This window comes from Ahaetulla prasina, chromosome 2 (genome assembly GCF_028640845.1).
Source record: "Ahaetulla prasina isolate Xishuangbanna chromosome 2, ASM2864084v1, whole genome shotgun sequence".
In the NCBI taxonomy this organism is placed as follows: domain Eukaryota; kingdom Metazoa; phylum Chordata; class Lepidosauria; order Squamata; family Colubridae; genus Ahaetulla; species Ahaetulla prasina.
Window position 1 is genome coordinate 120,032,374 of NC_080540.1, and position 25,219 is coordinate 120,057,592.

Here is a 25,219-nt window from a genome sequence, read left to right on the forward strand (position 1 = left end):
TAATTAATTTCATTCATCCTGCCAATTTGTACTTGGCTTTGACTAACAGATGCTGGGGTTCTAATAAACCAATACCCAGTGAATTCCAGGAGCCCAAACTCTGCCCTTCCTGCTAAAATAGCCCCCTTCTTTCGCTGAAGGAAGCAGAGTTGAATTTATTCCTGTTCCTATCTGAAGTGGAGCCTAAATAAGATTGCTACCTACTGCTAACACGACAAAGATGCTTGTCTTTGGGTGACAAGTCCTGTTTTCATCTACTGCCACTGTTTATTAATTATGGTACCGCCTGTTTTGTTTCCCTGCTGTGTGCCAATGTTCAGTTTTGCCTCCCAACTTCAACCCACCTCTAATAAACTGGTACAAGTCCTCCCATTTACCAAGCAACAGGAAGCATCGATTCAACATAACACTGTAAACAGAAATGTTATCAGTGCAGAAGGATACATCTTCAGCGGGGCTCCAGAAAGCAGTAACACTGCAAGTGATCTGCATTGGAATTATTGATAATCTAAAAACAGCATAGGTCAGTCAATACAGTAGTTTAAAACTGGGTAAGAGCGGTGGAGAGAGAATCCTGTTAAAACTGTAGATTCCAATTATGAAATGAGAGGAGTTGAGACAGCCCTCAGACTGACCACCACAAAGGAGCATCTTGCCATTTGATCAGGGGAACATCCAGGCCAGTGGTGGGTTGCTACCGGTTCGCCCCAGTTAAGGCAAACTGGTAGCAGCAGTGGCGGAGGCTCCGCCCACCCATCCGGACATCATCAAATTCAATCTGCGCATGCACAGAAGCTTCTACATGTGGGCAGAAGTGGTGCACACACAAGCGAACCAGTAGCAAAGGTAAGTGAAACCCATCCCTGATCAAGGCACAATATTTTCACCGTGAACAAGCTATTGCAGACAGGGAGGGCTGTATCTACTAGTTACAGACCCAGATCCTTAGCAGCTCTACGTGGAGGCCTTAATCACCAGCGCTGGACTGGAAAAGCCCTAAGACTCAGAAGACCCAAGCAGTTAAATTAGACAGGGCTGGGCCAGCGGATCTGCCTCAGTGGGCATCTCCCTAGGTTCATTTCAACCTCTGCAAGAGAAATAGTAATTCTGTCCCCAATATCCAGTGTCACCAGCAGGCATATTCTTGATTGAACAGTGAGCTATTGAGCAATGCATATGCGAGTCCAAACTTGTCCCAAAGAAACTTAGTGCACAATAACAGAAATGTGTAGGCATATTTCTATTTGCAGACGTGTGATAAAAGAGGCCTGCTTGAACAGGATTCACGTGCACTCCTTGGAACGGGCAAAAGCTACCTTAGAAGCAAAGCTGAAGATTGCTAAGGCAACTGGGGATTGTGACATTAAATGACATCTTTTCTTTACAGACTCTGAGTAGCAAATCATGCCGTTAACACAAAGTATGCAGAATTAAGCACCCCACATTTATTAAAAGAGTCTTGATGATGAAATTGGATCAGTTTTTCACTCTCTGACTTGCTACGCTGTTAACTAGGAATGAAAATGAAGCTGCAAATAAAAAGTCACCTTGAAACCGAATTGCCCAGTATTTAGCAGCACCAGAGAACAATTTGAAATGGCTCAAGGAGTTACCTCATGCATAATATAGTTGGGAATCAAGGTCAATGTCTTGATAAGTTTTTTTCAGAAGGGACAATGCTTGCATTTGATTATGAAGTAACATAATGGTAGGCTTCTAGTCTTAACAAACATATTCGACTATTTTAATGTACATGTAATATCCTCCTTTCTCCCCTTCTTTCTCACACACCAATTTCTCTCTTATAATAATAATAATAATAATAATAATAATAATAATAATAATAATAATAATAATAATAATAATAATAATAATAATAATAATAATAATAATAATAATAATAATAATAATAATTTAATTTCTATACCGCCCTTCTCCCGAAGGACTCAGGATGGTTTACAGCCAGATAAAACCAACAATAAATAAATACAATACAATTAAAAACCAATATTAAAAAACCTATTAAATTTGGCCCACAATTAAAATACATTAACCATAAAACCCCATTAAAATTAATAATAATAATAATAATTCTATGCCAGTCCTGCGCGGAAGAATAAATACATCTTCAACTCGTGGTGGAAGGTCCGGAGGTCAGGAAGTTGTCGAAGTCCTGGGGAAAGCTCATTCCAGAGGGTAGGAGCCCCCACAGAGAAGGCCCTCCCCCTGGGGGCCGCCAGCCGGCATTGTTTGGCTGACGGCACCCTGAGGAGGCCCTCCCTATGAGGGCACATGGGTCGGTGGGAGGCAAACGGGAGCAGTATGCACACAAATGGATGCCAGAATTATAACTGACATAGTCTCACTAATACAGGTAGTCCTCGACTTACAACAGTTCACTTAGTGACTATTCAAAGTTACTACATCACCAAAAAAAAATGACTTATGACCATTTTTCATACTTATAACCGTTGTAGACTTCCCATGGTCATGTGATTAAAATTTGGGTGCTTGGTAAGAGATTCATATTTATGACGGTTACAGTGTCCTAGGATGATGTGATCATCTTTTGGAACCTTCTAATAAACAAACTCAATGGGGAAGCCAGATTCATTTAACAAACGGGTTACTATCTTAACAGTTGCAGTGATTCATTTAAAACAGTGGCAAGAAAGGTCGTAAAATGGGGCAAAATTCACTTCACAACCATTTCACTTAACAGCATGAATTTGGGGCTCAATTGTGATTGTAAGTTGAGGATTACCTGTATTATTTTAGCATGCAGTGTAAGGAAATGCAACACTTCTACTGTAATTTGTATATTAAAAAAAAAAAAGTTACGTAGCTTGGTCCAACGTACAAGAATTAATGCAATACAAGAAAAAAAGAAACTTATAAAACATTCACTGTTCTGTGTGAAAGCATTTATTGCACTTGTCTTTTAAACAAAGAAATAAAAATAACTTTTTCTTCTGGAACATAAAGGCTTTACCCTAACCCTAAACATCAGTAACAGTTGCCTGTCCTTGGTTTGGACTTCCCCCTATTTATTTTGTGTTATTCTGATCTTTAAAAGTAGCAATTTAGCCATTGAGGACTTTTGGACTCGAGTTAGGGTTAGAGTTGGGTTGGGGTTAGAGTGGATTATATGGTCCTTTGTGACAGTTTAGCTCTGTATCAGCTTCATAGGCAAACATGAGATCACTAAGAGGGATCATTAAGATCTCTGTTAGGGAAGGAATGCTATCAGCCAAATGTCAGCATTTCTACTTCTTCAGGATACCACCTACATTTCTTTTGAGTAAGTTCAGCCCTCAGTTATAACCACCTTGGGCCTGCATTTCTCACCTGTTGGCCCAACCATATTTGGTAATAGCTTCATTGATGCACAACATTTGCACAAAAGGCTATTAAAAATCTGAGCTATAAATCTCTAGCAGGGATTGATCTAAACTACTCAGTTTAATTCCGACTAGTAAAATCAAATCAAACCTTTATTACAGTTAAAGACCAATATAAGGTGGTTGGTGGAATACAGAGAATTAAAGATACCTCAGAGTAAACGTTATATATAAAAGCTAAAAAGTATTTTTAAAAATCTAAAAAGAATTTAAAAAGGTTACAAGCAATAGATGGTGTAAGGGAGAATGGCAAACTAAGTCTATCATAACACAGAGTACTCTGTTCCAGGGGTCTCCAACCTTGGCAACTTTAAGACTTGTGGACTTCAATTCCCAGAATTCCTCAGCCAGCTTTGCTGAGGAATTCTGGGAGACGAAGTCCACAAGTCTTAAAGTTGCCAAGGTTGGAGACCTCTGCTCTGTACAGTTACTGGATTGGACACTGACTATTTGAAAAGAAGGAACAGGGGAATTTGTTTAAATAGAAATGGAGATATAAAAGGAAGGATTTAAATTTGGCATAAAAGATACAGTTTGCGATACTCTAAATTATTTTTGATAACATTGAGTTGCTATTTCTGGTGATATTTAGTGGGTTTTTTAAAAAATTGGGACTGGGTGATTGTGGTTATTTTTTTTTATTTTTTTTTACTGGGATTGAGTCTTGACTATTTGTAGAGAGGAAATTGGGATTTGTTTAAATAAAAGTGAAGATATAAATATAAAAGGAAGGATTCCAATTGGATGTAATAGAGGCAGTTTGTAATGCTTATGTTGTTATCTCTGATAATCCTTACTGGACTTTTGCTGAATAATCTGGAGAAATAGAGATGAGTTTATAGAGGAATGGGATGAAGTATGGAATGAAGACGTGTTCAGGTGTATTTTGAGATATATTAATGCTGTTATATTTGCCGGACATGAAGGTGGAAGTTTCTTTTTCTATCATTTTCTTTTCTTTTTTTCTTTTTGCACTTTTTAGATTCTTAATTTTTAACGTATTTCCACAGTACGTAGTTTTATTTGTACAATATAATCTTCTATAAAATCATTGAAAAAATGATGAATTGTGAATCAAAAGATGCATTGCTGTATCTGCTCTGTCATTTGAACTACTGCCTTCCCCTGAGGAGAATGTTGCCTTAGTGCAAATGGAAATATTTTTTCTTTTCTCATTCATAGGAGCACTTATTTAGATAGGAAATTCGATATGGCGTATAGGGACATAATTAACCAACAGAAAGTATCTCTTTTTTTGCTCCTGAAATAATTTTTATTCTCATGCAAATTGACAGCTTAATTGCTTAATCAATAAATTAACTGGATACGCCACACAGAATGCATTTAATTCTTTCTACTTTTTTTTTTTTTAAAAAAAGCCAGGATCATAACGCATTACAATTAAATTTGGAGCATTGACGGATTCAAGCAAATTATGTTGCCTATTTGAATTATTCATCTTTATGGCTCTTCTAGCAATTGAAGCAACAACTGAACCAATAACCCTAGAACTAGGGAGATACCTGTGATTTTTAGAAAGAGCAATAGTAATCTACTGATGAACTAGTTTTGAATTTCCAGATGGTCTCTGCCATCTTTGCCTCTTTCACCATGAAGTGCATGCAGCTGACAATTGTGAGCTACACTGAGCAATGTCAGAAAAATTTTCTGGAAATAAAACCATACTGAGCTGTAACTTATTGCTTGTATACAGATTGTTGTAGGCAATGAGGAACTTGCAACAGAGTTCCAAAGACAATGGATGTTTGTGTTCAGACAGTGAGACCTACCCAATATTTAATTATCAGTTAAACATTTTTAGACTGCCAAAGGGTCTGGAGGTGGTTTTCAAATTATACCACAAAAGCAATGATGAAAAACAATTTAAACCCATCAAGTAAAAAAGTGCATGTTCTTTCCTTTTCCAAAACTGACGTTACTGATCACATTTATCATTCAGTTGTCTTGCTGTTTTTAAATTGTGAACACATGGCTGAAATCACCAAACAGCCCTTGCAACAGAAAAGACGCAGATGCTTTATGACAGCACTTTCCCCTTTGAAGCTAAAGCTTTCCATAGGTTTAGTCCTTATTCCTATAAGATTAGCTGTTTCAAGGTAATTTTCTCAGCCTGCATACAGATTAGCTCAGGATATAGACTCCCTTGAATTTTTCTGTAGGAGAATTTTCCTTTCTGCTGTGGCACTGAGGCTATTGTCAGCATTAATATCTCTCAGCCTTTCTTTTTATTCTTGAATGTTCCAAGATGACCTCTCACTTCCCCAGCTGCTCCTTTCTTCAGTTAGTACTTATTCTGTTGGCTTTAAACCTGTGGTATTCTTGGGGAGATGGGCAAGATCAGGGGAGGGCTGTCAGCAGGGGCGGGTTTCAAAACCTGCCACTATCGGTTCACTTGTGGGCACGTGCACGCTCATGCGTGCATGCAATGCTTCTGTGCATGCATAGAAGCTTCTGCACATGCGCAGAAGCATCTGGGCGGGTGGGCGGAACTTCCCGCTGCCACCGCTACCGGTTCACCTGATCCGGTGCGGACCAGTAGCAACCCACCACTGGCTGTCAAGACAGATGCCCTGAGGGAACTGTCAGGGATGGCAAGACAGAAGAATAGGAGGACCCAGGCCTGAGGAGAAGGGGGTTCAGCCGGTACATTGTTCCGAGGCCCATGAAGCACAAAGAGGGCCCATGAAGGGGAAATTTTTTTTTTTTTTACAAAACCAATTTTTTTAAAATAAAAACAATATTGGATATATACTTCATACTCTATATTTTGTGTGTATAGCAAAACCGCCTTGCAGCCTTGTTTGACATAACCTCTATTAATCTGAAACTCAGTGAACAGTTATTTATGTAATTTATTGAATTCTGACCCGCATGCGCAGGTCTCTGCCGTGCATGCAAGGGGGGCCCATGTGTACATGCACGGTGTGTGTGTGTGTGTGTGTGGGGGACTGTGCATGCATACATGGCGGGGGCTATACTAGTCTTGTTCCAGCACAATAATCCTCTCAGTGGCCCTGGGATGACCAGGAATAAACCATCTGTAGAGTCATCTATTAAGCAGAATGGAACACACACACTGAAATGTATACTGGGGCTATCATAAGAAATGTATGGGAAGGAATATCTTCTCTTTTCTGGGTCTGACCATCTCAGACCCATGCCAATTTATTTAACTCTTTTATTTATACTTTGTTCAGGAATTTGGTTCTCTTCAATGTTTTGCCAGCTCTTGCCTACTGTTCTGGCATCTGCTTGCGACAGCCCTTCCAAAATCTGGCTCCCTTTATGCTGCCTTCAGATAAACACAGATATATGCTGATTCAAACTCAAGAGATTTATGGATAACATTCTGGTCCTCCAACAGGTCATTATCAAAACTATGACAAAATAGACCATAAATCAGAGAGAGAAAGAGAGGGGAGGGGGGAGAGAGAGAAATTAAAAAGTCATGAGCAGAACGTGTATTTACTAGCTTGGGTTTACCATCGTATTTTCAGACATTAATGAAATTGAAACTACTTTTGAGTGATGAGGGGGGAAAAAATAGCCTGATTTGCATTGTAATGTAAACTGGGTTGTTTTCCAAATAACAGATGGAAACACAATTATCCTTTCATATTTGCATTTCTCTGAATTTTGTGATAGAATTTTATGATCAAAATGTATGACAAAGTTTATATAGTATGAAAATTCTAGGGAAAATTATATATACTTGAAGGCCAGGTGTGATCTGAGATAGTGACTCAATTAAGGTCATCCTAAAATTAGTTTTTGTTCCATTTCAGCCTGTGATGTTGGAATGCAGATAACAGTATTTTGTTAGTAGATATATGAATAGGCAGAATGGGACATGTGGGAGATAATTATATTCCTATCAGGAGATGACCTGCAGTGATATTAAGCGTTTGGCAGCATTTTTAAGTGAGTATCCCATTCAAAGTAACCAACCCATGAAGTTTAAAGCACTTGAATGTTACATTTGCAGATAAAATTTAATATTTGGAACGTGAAGAGGAAATTAAGAATATTTCATATGTTGTTTGAACTCTGCTTCTAAGTAATACATTTCAAAACAATGCATGAAACTGGAAATTGAATTTCAAAACAAAGTTGAATCTGGGAAGGTAGAAACTGGATTTATTTCTTGGGTCATAGTGAAGTTCAGATCACATACAAGCCATCAGACTCAGCAACCTGTCACAGTGAATTTCAGCAGCATTTTAGTTCTTCTTTTTCTGGGTAACAAATTGCAAAACTGTTTGGATTGACTTATTAGTCCTTAATTTTGCAGCACAATAGCTGTAAAAAGAACCTGTTTATTACTTTTCTTTTGTTGTACTCTGGTCACGAAAATTAAAGGAGGTGTGAAGCTAACTTTTTAAAGACACTTCTACAATTTACTTCGCATTCGGCATAAATATTTGGCTTTGCTGCTAGACATATTTCTTATTTTGTTGACAATGACACATTGACAAAAGACAACAATTGGGTTGCTGTATTATGAAAATGACCTAGTTAGTTCAAGTCTTCTTCTTCTTCTTTTTTTTAAAAGTAAGGTTGAAGGTTGAAAAGTTGAAACACCACTTAAAACACTGAATGGTGTCAAGTGCAACAATTCATGAGGTTTATTGTAATAACCAAACTAAATACCAGTCTAAATAATACCTTCATAATGTATGGATCTATATACTTATTTATGCAGATATACACCCTTGCATATATAAACTTAAAAACATCCCATTGTACAGGTAGTCCTTGACTTACAACAGTTTGTTTACAACAGACTTGTAACATTCGAAGTTACAATGCCACTGAAAAAAATGACTTATAATCAGGGGTGAAATTTACTTACCTTCGCTACTGGTAAATGTGAGCACGTGCGCCTCCTCCATGCATCCGCAGAGCCTTCTGCGAATGCACAGAGGGTCAAAAACAGGATGTGATGATGTTCAAGCGGGTGGGTGGAGCCTCCCACTGCTGCCACTACTGGTTCACCTGAGCTGGATAGAACTGGCTGAATTTCACCACTGCTTATGACTGATTTTCACACCTATGACCATTGCAGCCTCCCCATGGTCACATGATCAAAATTCAGACCTTTGGCAACTGACTCGTATTTATGACAGTTGCAGTATCCTGCCAGGGGTGTGTATGTGTGTCTTTGGCGACCTTCTGTCAAGCAAAGTCAATGGAGAAGCCAGATTCACTGAACAGCCGTGTTAGCAATTGAACAACTGCAGTGATTCACTTAACAACTGTGGCAAGGAAGATCGTAAAATGGGGCAAAACTCACTTAACAAACGTCTCACTTAGCAACAGAAATTTGGGGCTCAATCATGGTTGTAAGTCGGGGACTAACTGTACGTAGAAATAATGAGTCGGACAAAGTACCATATGTGTTACAAGATGGCCAAAGAGATTGAAACAGGTACCCTTCGGGTCTTTTACTGGAGTCATACAGACAAGAGTGGTTCTCCTGGTATAAAGAAGTCAATGAAAGGATAGGGAGGAACACATTAAGGAAGAAAAAAATAGGTGTGAAGAAAAGCGATTATTGCTGCATACTACGCCTGAGAACTGCTTTGAGTGGGAAAGAAGACAAAATAGCTGCCAATAAGAGAGATTATGGAGGGGCAACTCTGTAGGTACATATGGTAGTTGTCTGCCTCAATCTCTGAATCATCCTTCTGTGTCTATAGAAGCAGCCCTGGCTATATAACAAGCGTGAGAGCAAAGGACTGAAGTAGGTGGTTTGTTCAGAACCTGCTGCGACAGAGTAAGTGATAAAAGCAACTGAGGAAAAGCAATTCCGGATTGTGCAAGAGACCCCAGAAGCAAGAAAGCAAAAAAGGTTAAAAACATTCATGGAAAAATGGAACTATTAGATTTGGATGATGGGATTCAATAAATTTCTCTGGAAGCCTCATTGCCCACAGAGGAGGAAAATATATGGACCTGGCTCAGGGATAACGTCCAGCAGTTCCAATGATCCTGTTCAGTGGTGACGGTGGGATGCTAATTTCAGCAACATTTTTTGGGAGAAGGGAAGGTGTGGTGGTGTTTTGGAATCATAGAATGTAAGGGCAGGAAGGGCCCTTGGAGATCACCTAGCCAAAACCTCTGTCCCGTAGAGGAATCTACTACAGGTAGTCCTCAAGTTACAACAGTTCATTTAGTAATCTTCCGAAATTACAATGGCACTAAAAAAATTGATTTATGACCATTTTTCACACTTACAACTATTGCAGCATTCCCGTGGTCATCTGATCAAAATTCAGACGCTTGGGAACTGACTCATATTTATGACAGTTGCAGTGTCCCGAGGTCACGTCATCCCCTTTTGTGACCTTCTGACAAGCAAAGTCAACGGGGAAGCTAGATTTACTTAACAACCGTGCTACTAACTTAACAACTTCAATGTTTCACTTAACAACTGTGGCAAAAAAAGTTGTAGAATGGGACAAAACTCACTTAAGAAATGTTTCACTTAACAACAGAAATTTTGGGCTCAATTGTGATCGTAAGTCGAGGATTACCTGTATTATAATATCCCCAACATGCATCCATCCAGGCTCAGTTTATACCCCACCAGGAAAGAAGAGTTCAGGATTTCTCAAGACAGTCTCTTCCAATACAAGAACATTTCTTTAACATTTCTCCTGCTGTCTAATCAAACTCTGCTTCTTGAAATTTAAACCTGTTTCCTATTCTGTCTCCTGAAATAAAACAGAACAATTTCTTCCCCATCTCCTACATGACGATCCTTCGAATACTTGAAGTCAATATCATACATCTTCCTGCAGGCTTTTCTTCTCCAGGCTAAACATACCAAAAGCCTGTAACTCTAGCTCTTACTTTTTTTCCAGGAGTCTCATTGTCATAGTCACTCTTTCTGGATTAGCTCCAGTTGGTTTGACATTTGTCAATGTCTTTTCTAAGCTAGGATGACGCCTACAATATTCTAAGTGCAGTCTGACTGATGCAGAAGAGAGAGAAACAATGTTTTCCTGATCTTGACATTATAATTATGTTGGAGTTTCATTTGTTGTTGTTGTTTTGTTTATTTGCAGCTGCATCACCTTCTTGGCACATGTTCAGCTTCACCAAGACACCGAGATCCTTTTTGCATTGCTGCCAAATATGCTTCCTCCACCTTTATATGGTATCTTTGTTTTTCCCCACCCAAATGCAAGGCTTTGACTGGTCACTGTTAAATATTATCTTGCTGGTTACTGCCCATTGTTCCGGCTTCTCAAAATTCTCCTCTATCCTATAAAGTGATTGTTATCTCTCAAGTGTTGGAGCTAGGAGGTTAGCTGGGCTCATTTTGAGATGTTGAATATATGTGGTTATGTTCCAAATATGTGTTGTTAAAGCCAGATTAGTCTATTGGTTAAGGACCCAGGTTAAAAAGAAGGACACTGTGAGGTCTAATCCCACTTTAGGAATGAAAGGTAGGAAAAAGTTTTTAAAAGTGTATAATTTGAGGTTTTTTTTTTTGTTATTTGTTGCTGTTGATATTTGTTTTATAGTTATGTGCCACCCAGACTCCTATTGCGAATTATTTTTAATATGTTAAAAAAAAACCTTCTCTTTATCTTTGTGTATTCTGCAAAGCTGAATACTTTATTTTCTAACTTTTCAACATAGTCATTTATAACTAAGTTGAACAACACAGGGCCTAGAATGCAACCCTGTGGTTTGTCACTCAATGCTTCCTGCAAGCTTCACGTATTCATTTATTTATTTATCTCCTGCCTTTATTATTTTTACAAATAACTCAAGCTGGCAAACATATTTAACACACCTTCCTCCTCCTATTTTCCCAACAACCATCCTGTGAAATGAGTTGGGTTGAGAAAAAGTGACTGGCCCAAGGTCACCAGCTGGAACCATTGCTATATACTTATTGGTTATGATTGGTTTGCCCTCTTCTCTATAGAAACTCTTGGGAGATTTGGCTGTATGCTTCACTGAAGTTAAAAAGCATTACATTTTTATGGCCAACTAAACCAGTCATTCTGTAAAAAAATTTTTTTGAGTGGGTCAGGTTGACATGATTTATTCCTGATAAAGCCATGCTTGCTCCTACAAGCATTGCATCTTTCCTAAATGCTCAGAGACTGATTTTATGAGTTTTGCCCAATAGTGGTGTTAAAGCTGATTTGTCTACAGTTACTTAGCTTTTCTTGTTATTCTTTTAAAATATTGGGACATCATTAGGCCTTCTCTGATCTTCTTGCATTACATTCATCTTTGATGACACCTCAAAGGTCATAGAAAAGGGTTTTGAGATGTCATCTGCAAGTTTCTGCAAAACTCAGCTTTAATCAGTCTGGTCCTGAAAAATTAAACTCATCCATATAGCCAGGTGTTCCCTAGCCATCTCTTTAATTACTTTGGGTTGCTATCCCTACCTTTCGTCAATTGGTTAGCTAAGTTTTATTACAAGTTGAGCACTTGTTATGCAATAAATCAACCAACTGATCTGTCATACTTATTGCTTGAAAGTGAAGAACTAATTCTGAAGCTCAAACCCATCCATATTAAATATCACAAAAGGAAAACATTTCTAAATTTCAGTCATGGTTCTGAAAATGCAGTATAGATTGTATAAGGATTCATTGAGGAAGGAGATGAATCTAGCTAGTCTATGCATTTCTCTACTCACTACCCATAATAGCTATAGTGGAAGGTGAATTTGCTATGATTGCATTTAGTAAGTGCCATCAGCATAATATTGATATGCAGTGATGATTAAACTCTGTCCTATCTAAGCTTCATCTGTTTTTATAAACCAAGACAGACAGTGGTGGCAGCTGAAAAGCAGAAAAGATATGTGATTCTAGGTATTGTTTTGTTTGTTGGATATGAGTAATTAGGTTGTATTTATTTTCTCATTGTTAACAACGTGACTTGCTCATGCAATACCATCAATAGAATAAATATTTCTTTTACAAGAATTGTTTCATAAAATATTCTATTGACATTGGTTTAACAATTCACCAGCAAAGGATAACTGGCAGAAAAGGAGAAGTTACAGCACTGGTAACTTTGATCATCTCTCGCTTATTGTCTTACCATGTGATGGTGTCTGGTTTGCAGTACTTAATAGCAGGTGGTTATAATTTTGCTCTTGGTCATCTGAAATTCAATAAAAAGAAAATGCCTTTTAAGGAGCAGCTTATGGAGGCTCAACAGAGCTGCAGGTAATAATTATATCTCACATTATTCATGGGAAATTTCTGCATGATTAAGGGGAAGAAAATGCTTAACAAAGGGGAAGTGTCTTTCATGTTGGCCTCTCAAAATCTCAATTGCTAGAGAAACATATTAATGAATAACAACACCCGTTGTGCTGAGACCACAAATTGGATATTCAGCAAAGGAAGAACCATATTCAGAGGCAATTGTGACACACATTTTTGGCACTGAGCGTATAAGCTAGTGTGTTTCAGGGCTTTTAAAGCTCAGCATACATTGCACACATTAGGAGAGAGAAATAGGGTTTTTGTCGAATCCGAAAGTTGACAAGTATGGAGCCGTTTTAGTTTGATGTCTACCTAAATAAAAGAAATTTGTTTTGGAAGATGGACTTTGCATATTTTCTTTTTGAATGGGTTTCATTACTTGGAAACCTGACAGTTGTGCTCTTCAGACTGCCCATTCTGTAACTAGCAATAGCAATAGAACTTAGACTTTTATGCTGCTTCAGAGTGCTTTACAGCCCTCTCTAAGAGGTTTACAGACTCAGCATATTGCCCCCAACAATTTGGGTCCTCATTTTACCCACCTCGGAAGGATGGAAGGCTGAGTCAATCTTGAGCCTGGTGAGATTTGAACTGCCAAATTGCAGGCAGCTCACAGTCAGCAGAAGCAACCTGCAGTATTGCACTCTAACCACTGTGCCACCATGGCTCCCCAAGGACTGATGGTGCAAGTACCATCCCCAAGAACAGATCTCCAAAGAGTGAGATATCAGGGAGCACAAAGGAGCCCAGTTGTATTTCACTTTAGATATGTGTGTTCAATACCTAGATTTTGGGTCAAGGCCAGCAGCAAAGTTATGTCCCTGCAAAAACAGGTTAGTAGGATGGCTGAGTTTATTTATTTATTTATTTTTTATTTTATTTATTTATTTCATTTGTCATAACAATATATATACAAGCGTTGCATAAAGGGTTATAAATATATGAACGTATATATAAGGAGAAATGAGGTACTAAAAACATATATATACATAGGGAAAGAAACAGTAGGACAGGAACGGTAGGCACGTTTGTGCTCTTATGCACGCCCCTTTAGAGTCCTCTTAGGAAAGTGGTGAGGTCAATCGTGGACAGTTTTTGAGTGAAACCTTTGGGGTTATGAGAAGAAACCACAGAGTCAGGTAATGCATTCCAAGTATATACAATTCTGTTACAGAAATCGTGTTTTCTGCAATCTAAACTGGAACGGTTGACATTGAGTTTGAATCTGTTTGTAGCTCTTGTGATATTGTTATTGAAACTAAAAAAGTCATTGACAGGAAGGACATTACAACGGATGATTTTATATGCTAAACCCAGATCCAGTCGAAGGCAACGAAGTTCCAAGTTTTCTAGACCCAAGATATCAAGTCTGGTGGAATAAGGTATTTTATTAGTTTCAGAGGAATGGAGAATTCTTCTCGTAAAATACCTTTGGACACGCTCAACTGTGTTGATGTCAGATATATGGTAAGGGTTCCAGACAGGAGAGCAGTAATCAAGAATTGGCCTAACAAATGTTTTATATGCTCTGGTCAGTAGCGTGGTGTTTTTTGAAAAGAAGCTACATAAAATTAAGTTGACAACTCTTAGAGCCTTCTTAGCTATGTAGTTGCAGTGGGCTTTGGAACTTAAATCGTTAGATGTAAAAACTCCAAGGTCTTTGACAGGGTGGGGGTCATCTGCGAGGCAATGTCCATCAAGCATGTACTTTGTGATTGGGTTCTTTCTTCCAATGTGCAAGACTGAGCATTTACTGGTTGAAATTTGTAGTTGCCAAATTTTAGACCAGGCAGATAGATGATCAAGGTCCTTTTGAATTGTGGATGCATTGTCAGTGGTGTTGAAAAGTTTGACATCATCAGCAAAGAGAACACAGTTACTTGAGATATCAATACAAAGATCATTTATGTATATTATAAAGAGAGTAGGTCCAAGAACGCTGCCTTGAGGAACACCACTCTTGACAGGAACAGGATTTGAAAGAGCATTACCAATTTTAACTATTTGTTGTCTGTTTGACAAAAAAGCAGATATCCAGTGGTGTAAGGGTCCTGAAATGCCATAGGATTTTAATTTTAGGAGAAGTTTATCATGTACTACTGAGTCAAAAGCTTTGCAGAAGTCTATGTATATTGCATCTATTGATTTACCTAGATCAAGATTAGTAGTCCATAGGTTTTTACAGTAGAGAAGTTGTAGATTGCATGATAATTTTTTCCTGAAGCCAAATTGTTTATTTGAGAGAAGGTTGTGCATTTCTAAGTGTAAGGTAATGGATTGGTTGATGATGGATTCCATAACCTTGCAGGCGACGCAACATAGGGAGATAGGTCTATAATTATCAACTAAGCTGGGGTCGCCTTTTTTGAAAACTGGAATGACTGTGGCTAGTGACCAGAGACTGGGAAGGGAACTGGTTCTAAAGGCTATCCGACTGAGTTATCCGACTGTTTTTCAGGATAAAGTTCTAGTGATAACAGAGGCTTGATATGTGGATCCAGCTTTTTCTCCAAGGTGCTATCTCTTGGTCAGACCCAGCCAATCCTGCAAATTCCTTGGCAATTCTCTCTTGAAAATCCAACAAGAGTTGAATACAGTGCAACCCTTTCTGTGATAAATTGAATCACATTCTCTAACAGACTTTCTAGTGAGCAAATTCCTGCTACTGTGATTCATTCTTACCTTTATCTGCATGTGGTTAAATCTAGATAGTGTTTAAGAGTATTGGCTGCCTTTTTAGACTCAACAAGAATAGTAAAGGTGAATGGGTTAGCATATCAGTGGTGCTTCTTATTAAAGTCTCAGATGACCTCTTCCAGCCATTTTATGTATTAAAAACAGAGAGGAAGGATAGACTCTTTTGATCAATGGCAATGATGCTGAACCTCAGTTCCCCAACATTACCTTCTAAATCTGATCTGAAAGCTGAAGCACATATCACTATAGTCATTGAGGGCCTCCTGAATACCCATAGGAAGAACTAGGCATCTTCCCTTTGGAACTACCACAAACGGATGGGAGGAAAACAGCTTTGTGAACTAAACAATTTTATTATTTTCATAAATCTATTTCCTATTTAATTGGTACACAGAGGTCTACCATATCGGATACTGCAGCCAATAGTCATTGTAATGAGTAGTCATTGGTAGCCATTATTCTTCATGAATTTGAGGAATAATCTCACACAAAGCTGTCCACGTTGGTGCCCCTCAGTACAGCTTGCAATAGCAAATGACACAACCTACACAATGGGCTATGTGAAGATGTTACCTGTCCTGTTACCTCCCAACATTGGATTAAGCAAGAATAGAATGGGGCAACTGGAACATATTTTTCCATCATTTTAGGAACGCTTATCAAAATCTTTTCTTAGTTGCCTTTCTCTCTAAATCCGTATCTCCCAGTGTTTTAATTTATTTGTTTAAAAATTTATAAACCATTGCCTACAGTATCTGTCTCAAGGCAATGTACAAAATACAGCAATTTATCTTTGAAGGTGAAATGTTTCCACCTCTTACTCATATTGATGTCTATTTGCCCCTTTATTGCTCATTGCCCTAGGTCATAATGAGCAGTGCATGTAACCACCCTAAATTATTTAGCAAGATCAGCAATTCTAGTCATGAGTGATAAAGTGGTTCTGGATATTCACAAAACAATCAGGACCAAAGTAATATTACAAGGGAGACCTAGGTGATTCTCCCATTCATTTCCCCTCCTTCCAGAAACCAAATCTGGATCCAGGCCATGGATCTTGGAGAAGAGGAGAATTCTTATGCTCTCTATCATACACTGCAGCTCCCTCCACCCCAAGTTGTTTTTTTTTGGGTTTTTTTTTGAGGAAAAGAAAGTTGATCTCCTATGAGCCATTTATTTGACTCTAAATTCCAATCCTGTTTAGCTTAATACTGCTTTGGGAAGCTGTAGTTTTTATTAAGCTAATTGGTAGGTATTTGGTTCTGTATAGCACTTCCCATTCAAAGGGCCATCCAAACAGCTGCTTTCCTCCAGTCCCTGAGGTGGCACATACTGTATGTCAGCATAAATTTGTTCTGTCTACATACAGTAGGTGGTCTGCATGCTGCCTCATTAATGAACCAGTGAGTTGTATTATTCTAACAATTTACTATGGGGAAAGTTATTGCAGCAATTAGTGGATTTTCCTGCTGGTGGGAAAAACATCCACCAACTATTTCCCTTAATTTGTATGTGTACAAGCTGGATGATGGAAGAAGTGAGTTTTGACAGTGATTGGTATAGTAGGTTTACCTACCTTTTACTACCTCATCTGCAGGGTAAGTTGACTATTTTAGTGGGAAGTGTCTACTACCCTGCTGTTCTCCTGCAGCTACTGAAATATGGCAGTGTGTTGTGACGTAATTATGTTCATGTAAATCTTAGGAAGAGATAAAAAAAATGGAAATGGCCAGGTCATCATTTTTTTTATTTATTTACATTTATATCCCGCCCTTCTCCGAAGACTCAGGGCGGCTTACAGTGTGTAAGGCAATAGTCTCATTCTATTTATATATTTACAAAGTCAACTTATTGCCCCCAACAATCTGGGTCCTCATTTTACCTACCTTATAAAGGATGGAAGGCTGAGTCAACCTTGGGCCGGGCTTGAACCTGCAGTAATTGCAGGCAGCTGTGTTCTAATAACAGGCTTCTTACAGCCTGAGCTATCACGGCCCTATCATCATCACTGTAGTTAATTGTGATAAACCAGTACAAGTGCTGCAGTGATCCAATATTTGCGGACAGGAGAATGCTTTTGCTGTTGACAGCTCATGCAGTGTGTCCTACTGTACAACCTGACTCTCAACTGGGACTACATGTCATCCCTTTTCTTTTGAGGGCATTGTGTGTGCTGTCTGTACCCTTGTAGTGTGCAGCCTGTCAAAAGCAGCCAATAGGAACAACCTCCCACTGTATGATCAGATCTGTCACCATCAGTCTGTCTAACAAAAGCAAATCGTGTATCAAGAGAAGAATTACTTCCATATCCATCTGTCCATTCTATCATTTCAGGAAAACAAAAATAATAATAACACAAACCAAAAGCTAGCCAACTACAGCTATGGACTAGGGATAAGAAAAGATTTTGGCATGGGTACATGATCTTAAGCAAGTTAGTTAAAGATTGGGGCTCAACTGGCAAACAGATGCTTTGGGGTGAACAGAAGTGTGACTGTAGCTCTTTAAAACAGCTGCCTCTTTCCCTAATATCACATCCTGAAGTACACAGACAAGTTTTACCTAAACATGGCTAATTATATGGGCTGAATCATTGCCACTGACTGTATGTTCAAAAACCCATGATCTATATTAAGTGCACCAATTGCTTGGTCCTATACTGAGTAATACAGAGGAAATCAATGTGGGTAAGCCAGATACCTTAGCTAATCTCACATGTTCTCTTGAGATAGAACCTGACTAGATATATGTATCTTACATGAAGTCACAAATATGCTTTTTTCAGGAGGCAACTGAACTGGTTTTTCTTTGAAGCTCTGAGCTAAAGAAGCTTCATGGATAAGAAGTGAAACATCTTCAGAAACAAAACCAGAAAGTCCAGTTGCCTCCTTAAAAAGCACCTTTAGGACAGTGGTGAAATTCAAAAATTTTCTCTACCGGTTCTGTGGGCATGGCTTGGTGGTCATGTGACTAGGAAAACTCACTATCACAGTTTACTCAAAAATAACACAAAAGCTACACAATTGACTCATATACAATGCAAAAGCTGCTGTACTTCACACAAAATGGCCTCTGCAACAAGCAGAAACTTCACAGAGAGCTCAAAAACAAACTATCACACTTTACACAACAATACTGGTTCGGTCGATAGGTAGTAAAAAAACTGCTTTAAAAATTAAAAGTTCTGACCATCGCACAGCACAGCTGATTGTCACAACCTTTTTTTTTACTTTTTTAAAGCATTTTTTAACTACCTATTTGCCTGAACTGGTAGTAAAAAAATGCTTAAAAAAAAGTAAAAAAGAAATTCTGACGATCATGCAGCACAGCTGATTGTCACAGCTGATCATTGCAACCTTTTTTTTTTTTACTTTTTAAAACAGTTTTTTACTACTGGTTTGGGCAAATGCTGCCCCGAACTGGTAGCATTTCACCGCTGCTTTGGGACAACCATGACCTGGATGACTGAGAATCTCCATAGATATCTTATATGTAGATCACCAACAAAAGATAAAGAATATATATTTAACAATATTCAGCACAAATACATTACAATAAGCTAATATGCAGGCAAGTATTCAACTTTTTCCATTACAGTGCCTCTTGTTAGTTGTTATGAAAGACATAGATTCAAATTATCTCATAATCAAAAATTTCTTGTTTGCTTTAGTGTCAATGAGATCTGAAGGACGTACATTGTTTTGGGCTGCAACACTTTACTTTCTCAAGCTGTGAGTGCAAGGAAAGTGTGAAAAATAAAAGAAAACATTAGAAATAAAGAGTAAGTGAGGTCATGAGTATAACAAAAGAAGGATAGGATGAGGTATGAATGATTTGTCCTTTCATTTCTGTGGAACAGGACAGCGAGGCTAACATCTACCGTGATGACCTTGTTTAAAAGGTTCTGCATCATCCACTACCCATCCTTTTGCAATACAATCACAAAAGGAGTTGCTTGAATCACACATGCTGTTGGCTTGAACAGATTAATTGGCTCTTAGAATAGTTGGATTTAACTTTCATCCATGGGAAGTACTATGACCCTGCAGAAGATGCAGCCAAATCAAAATATGTTGTCTAAGGCTGCTCATGTCAAAATTACACATTTTGGAACTGCAAAATCAATTGATGATGAGATTGTGAATAAAGTTGTGATGTTCTGGCAAGGAGGGGATGGGAAATCACAGATCTATATTTCTTTGATAAAAGGCCAGTTTTTATTATTCAAACACCATAAGATATATTAGACTAGCTTGTATTGATATAGCCAGACATTTTGTATATGGCAGTTAGAGGCAGGAATGCCATAGAAAGTTAGATCAATTTTCATGTTAACAGAAGGGGGAAAAAGAGTCTGGTGAGATGGGCAACATAGAAGTCTAATAATAAATTTAATTTTTTTTTTAAAAAAAAAGGAAGTCTGGAACTTGCAGGCCAAAAGCATTACAACAATTGGGTTCAAAAGATCGATCTTGGGGTAATAGTTGATATCTGGATGAAAACATCATAATATTAAGGAGTAATCTCAGAGCTACCATTTTATATTTTATGAAAAACATCACTCACAGACCAAGTAATTTTTCCCCAACTTAGTTTGTCATAAAACTAAGCCATGCCACTACCTGAAGTTCCAGGGATACCATATCTTCAAGTTTAAGTGCCAAGCTTCCTTCCTTCCCTCTAGCGGAACACAGTAACAAGAATGTCTACAATACCAATCAAGGGCATTACAAAATCAGGAATATTATTTTTTCTATTTTCCTAAGATATCCAACATAAAATTTTACAGGAGTCACAAAGGCAATAAAGTCAACATCTGCCTATAATCTAAAAGATAATATATTTTTTATATTATCTTATTCTTATTCAACATCAAGAAGATGTTATGAACATCTTATGTTATAGTTCATTGCATCCTTGTGGAATAAATTAGCTTTAATATATTTATAGAAGTTAATACTCTTGTAGTTGAGTCTGTGGTGGCCATAATAGTTTTTTTAATAGCCTGACTTTAGTTAGGTCTTAGAATAATACTGTTGTGTCTTGCCCGCCCTCAGAGCAGCTGGGGCCTTCTTATCTGCTCCCGAACACGGAGGAATGTATGCCTCCCGGCCCCAGTCCTGGCTCCATGCCCAGACAAACTGCAGAAGAAGGAGCACCTCCCGGCCCCAGCCCTGACTCCATGCCCAGGCAAACGGAGCAGCTAGACCCCTCCCCCTCCTCCACAGCATGTGAGCCTGAGGAGGGTTTATTACCAACAGCTGATTGGAGTGACCCTCGCATCAGAAGATTGGATAGGCAGAGGCAACAGAAGGAAGGGAGGGGCAGGCCTTAATGAGTGCTGAGTCATGGAGCCACACCCCATGGCCTATATAAAGGATCTGCTTTCTGGCAGTCTCTGAGTCAGGCAAAAGTCGAACTTATCTTGCTGAAGTCACTTACTGGTCTCCTGCCTGCTCTGAGGACTTTGCTAGGACTTTGGGCAGAGCTGCAGAGGCAAGCCTGATTCGGATTTCCCTGACCCGGCCGTCAGTGGAGGAGTGGGACACGACAAATACAGACATAGGTTATCCTTGAATTATCGCCATAATGTAGCCTGCCCATAACAGACATAACTTGTGACATTTGTAAATTGGGCTAGCCATGTGACCAACTGAATTTTATGAACTGTTTTGGTGGTGGTAGTGAAGTGAACATGGTGGTTGAAAAGCAACTCTCACCACTATTAAGTGATCGCCCGGGTCATTAAGGAACTCTATGATTTGCTAGGGGTTAGTTTTGCCAACAACTGGAAGTAAATGCCATTTTTTGACAAAACCATTGTAAAACATAGTCACATGATTATGTGATGCTACAAATCACTGTAAATTAATTAATTAATTAATTAATTAATTTTTCAAATTTTTATACCGCCCTTCTCCGAAGACTCAGGGCGGTGTACAGCAGATAAAACACCAATAATCCAAAAATTTAAAATACAATATCCAGTTTAAAAATCTAATTCAATCGCTGTAGGTTAAAAATATTAATTAAGAAAATTACCAAAATAGAATAAAACCCCTATTTAAAAGCCCACTAAAAACCCACAATATTAAAATCAATCAGGCCAGCCCCGCTTGGTGAAAAAAGAAGGTCTTGAGCTCGTGCTTAAAGGTCCGAAGATCAGGGAGAAGACGGAGTCCCACCAGCAAATCGTTCCACAAGGCCGGAGCCCCCACAGAGAACGCTCTTCCCCTGGGGGCCACCAGCCGACATTGGTTGGCCGACGGCACCCTAAGGAGGCCCTCCCTGTGAGACGGACTGGACGCACTGGATGATGGGAGGTAACTGGAGGCAGCAGGCGGTCCCGTAAGTATCCCGGTCCCATGCCATGGAGCGCTTTAAAGGTGATAACCAGCAAATGCAGCCCAGATGCTGAGCGCCTGAAGTAGTCACATGAGACATGACCATGGGGGAAGCCAACCATAGGAACTAGAAATCTGGGTAATAAGTACCTCTCAGGTAGGTCCCTTGGAACTTCAAATGGTCCCTAAACCACAGGTAGTAAGTTGAGGATTATCTGTAAATAAGGTTCTATGATACGATTGGATGAAGCCTCTTTTTTCTTAAATGCAATTTTGTGGATTTCTTCTGAATATTACTTGTCACTTTGAAACTTTTTTCCCTTTTGATCCCATGCTCCCTTTTAAAAATCTTGTTGTTACTCTGTATATTTCATTAACATATAATAAAATTGTTTAAAAAGCTCACCTTTTCAAACGAAACTCCCCAGGATACCCACACAGCATATTCCACTGTCTTGCTACTCACTAGAGTACTTTGATGAACTAATTCCAAGAGTACTCATAGCAATAAAGCAGTTAAAAATGGTAGCCAATCCTTCTGCATCTTCTTGAATTTAATTATATAATTTTGCTAATAGAAGCTTGCTGCTTGGAGTCAGCCAGAGAAAACAGCAGCTAATGTGCAGCCACACAGATACTGAGCAGAGCCCATCGTTGGGGAAACTCAGTTAAGGAAATAAAAGATTAATAGAGCTTTTCATTTTCCAGTGATAACATTAATCTCAGGATGTGGCTGAAGAAGATACCAAATAACAATATCAAGTGGGGTGGGGGAGGGGAGGAGAGATAATCTCAATCATTTGAGGCTGTTTACAACTCTATCCAGAATGCCAAAATAGCCACAGTATAATGATTTCCAATGCTTCCAAGCTAAATCTTCTAGAAACTGAGCAGATGGACTCACAATGTTGCTTTCCAAAAGTTTTGTATCAAAACTGTTTTCCTTAGTACACACACAAAACTCACATAAACATAAACACGCATATGCATGCCCTTTCATATATGTGTGTGTGTGTGTGTGTGTGTGTATGTATGTATATATATGTATATATATGTGTGTATATATATATATATTCGTAGGTTTTCATGGGTATAGGTATATAGGTCTTGGCATATTCGGGTCTTTTCCCGTGTAACCTTACATGTGAAAAGACACGAATATGCCAAGACCTACACACACACACACACACACACACACACACACACACATGTGTACAACAGTTTGCATAAAATAGTGACATGTTCCTCAAGGCAGCGTTCTTGGACCAACACTCTTCATACTATACATAAATGATCTCTGTGACCATATCTGTGACCATATCTCAAGTTATTGTGTTCTCTTTGCTGACAATTTAACACCACCAACAATATTACTACTCATCAAAAAGACCTTGACTTTGTATCCGATTGGTCTAAAACTTGGCAACTCCAAATCTCAACCAGCAAATGCTCAGTCTTACATATTGGAAAAAAGAACCCAGACACTAAGTACAAGCTTGATGGACATTACCTTACTGATGACCCCCACTCTGTAAAAGACCTTGGAGTTTTCATATCAAATGACCTAAGTGCCAAAGCCCATTGCAACTACATAGCAAAAAAGGCTCTAAGAGTTGTATACCTAATTTTGTGTAGCTTCTTTTCCAAAAACACTACACTACTAACCAGAGCATACAAAACATTTACAAGACCCATTCTTGAATACAGTTCACCTGTCTGGAACCCATACCACATCTCTGACATTAATACAATTGAACGAGTCCAGAAATATTTTACAAGAAGAGTTCTCCGCTCCTCTCTAAACAACAAAATACCTTATACCACCAGATTTGAAATCCTGGGATTAGAAAATTTAGAACTCCGCCGACTCCGACATGACCTGTGTTTAACACACAAAATCATCTATTGCAATGTCCTTCCTGTTAAAGACTACTTCAGCTTCAATCGCAATAACACAAGAGCAAACAATAGATTCAAACTTAATGTTAACCGCTTCAATCTTGATTGCAGAAAATATGACTTTTGTAACAAAGTTGTCAACGCTTGGAACACACTACCTGACTCTGTGGTCTCTTCTCAAACTCCCAAAAGTTTTAACCAAAAACTGTCTACCATTGACCTCACCCCATTCCTAAGAGGACTATAAGGGGCATGCATAAGTGCACAAAAGTGCCTACCATTCCTGTCCTATTGTTTTTCTATCATTATATGTGCTTGTATATAATGTTGTGACAAAAATAAATTAAAAAAAGAAAAGTAGGCAATGTCTTTTTCTGAACAGAAGGGACCAAACCAGAGGTGGATTTCAGCAGGTTCTGACCAGTTCTGGAGAACTGGTAGCAGAAATTTTGAGTAGTTCGGAGAACTGGTAGTAAAAATTGTGACTGGCCCCACCCCCACCTATTCTCTTCCTCCCAAGTCCCAGCTGATCAGGAGGAAATGGGGATTTTACAGTATCCTTTCCCTGCCATGCCCAAAAAGCCATGCCCACAGAACCGGTAGTAAAAAGTTTTGAAACCCACCATTGGGCCAAACAAAAATCATTTCAAGTTTGAATGGCTGGTGTATTCATCTCACTGCCGGAGCGGAGCAAAATGGTTAAAAGCGGGGTGGGGGGTATGTTTTATAGGCCTTTAGCATGCTTTGCAAGTTATCCCATACTATCTCTCAATTCCTGCACTGATTCAGGCCCCTCTACCCTCAATGTCCTATTTTAAAGTCTTCCACAGAAAACTTCAATTGCCACCATACACTTACAACAAGAACACGGAGTTAGGAAATGTTAAAAGAACATCTTTTAACAAATGTTAAAAGAACAAAGACACTTCCTAATCCAGTCCCTATAAAGTCTTTAAACTGACGATGATTCCCCATTATCCATCCCATTTGCCTGCCCAGTGTCATCTTTGCCAAGAACATAGCATTTTATGCAGCCTTCACATCTATAAAAATAATGGGCTTGGAGGTCTGGAGACCCACCGAAGTCCAATTTATTGTGGCAAAAAAGACAGGTGTGCAGAATTCCTTAGGATTTGGCAGCTTGCAACTTGAGGCCTTTAATTAAGTAGTGAAGATCAGAGCAGTTTGAAGATCTAAAGATGCCTGGCAACCTTTCATCTCCACTCTAGATATAGAAGATCTTTTCAAATGCTGTTGTATTGATCTGAACTTTGAAAGCGGCCCTTCTTCCCCCAGGTTGAGACTGACAGTTCTAATTTGCAACATAAATCACTCACCAAGACTCCCATTCTAGGTTGTGGACTCCTGGTAATTGATGAAGAAAACATGAAATAGTCCCCAAATGAGTCTTCATTTTACTTTCCATTGAAGGGAAATACTCCCTTGAAAACCTGCCTTCTATTGCACCAGGCTACTTGCTAGCACTGCATTTGTGACTCTTGAAGTGTGTCCCATGTTTGGAAAACATTATTATTCCCCCCCCTGCCCCGCAGTGATTTTGTAGGTGCTGAAAGCTAAACTGCAATGGAATGGATTAATCTTAATC

General features: G+C 38.8%; 1 protein-coding gene across 1 annotated transcript in view; it reads right to left on the reverse strand.

Moving 5' to 3' along the window:
* The window catches only part of SHISA6 (shisa family member 6), a 386,277-nt gene that overhangs the window by 17,654 nt on the left and 343,404 nt on the right, over positions 1 to 25,219 (reverse strand). The window contains exon 5 of the mRNA XM_058171390.1: positions 12,504 to 12,566. Coding sequence (XP_058027373.1) covers positions 12,504 to 12,566 — 63 coding nt within the window. The remainder of the gene's footprint in view (positions 1 to 12,503; positions 12,567 to 25,219) is intronic.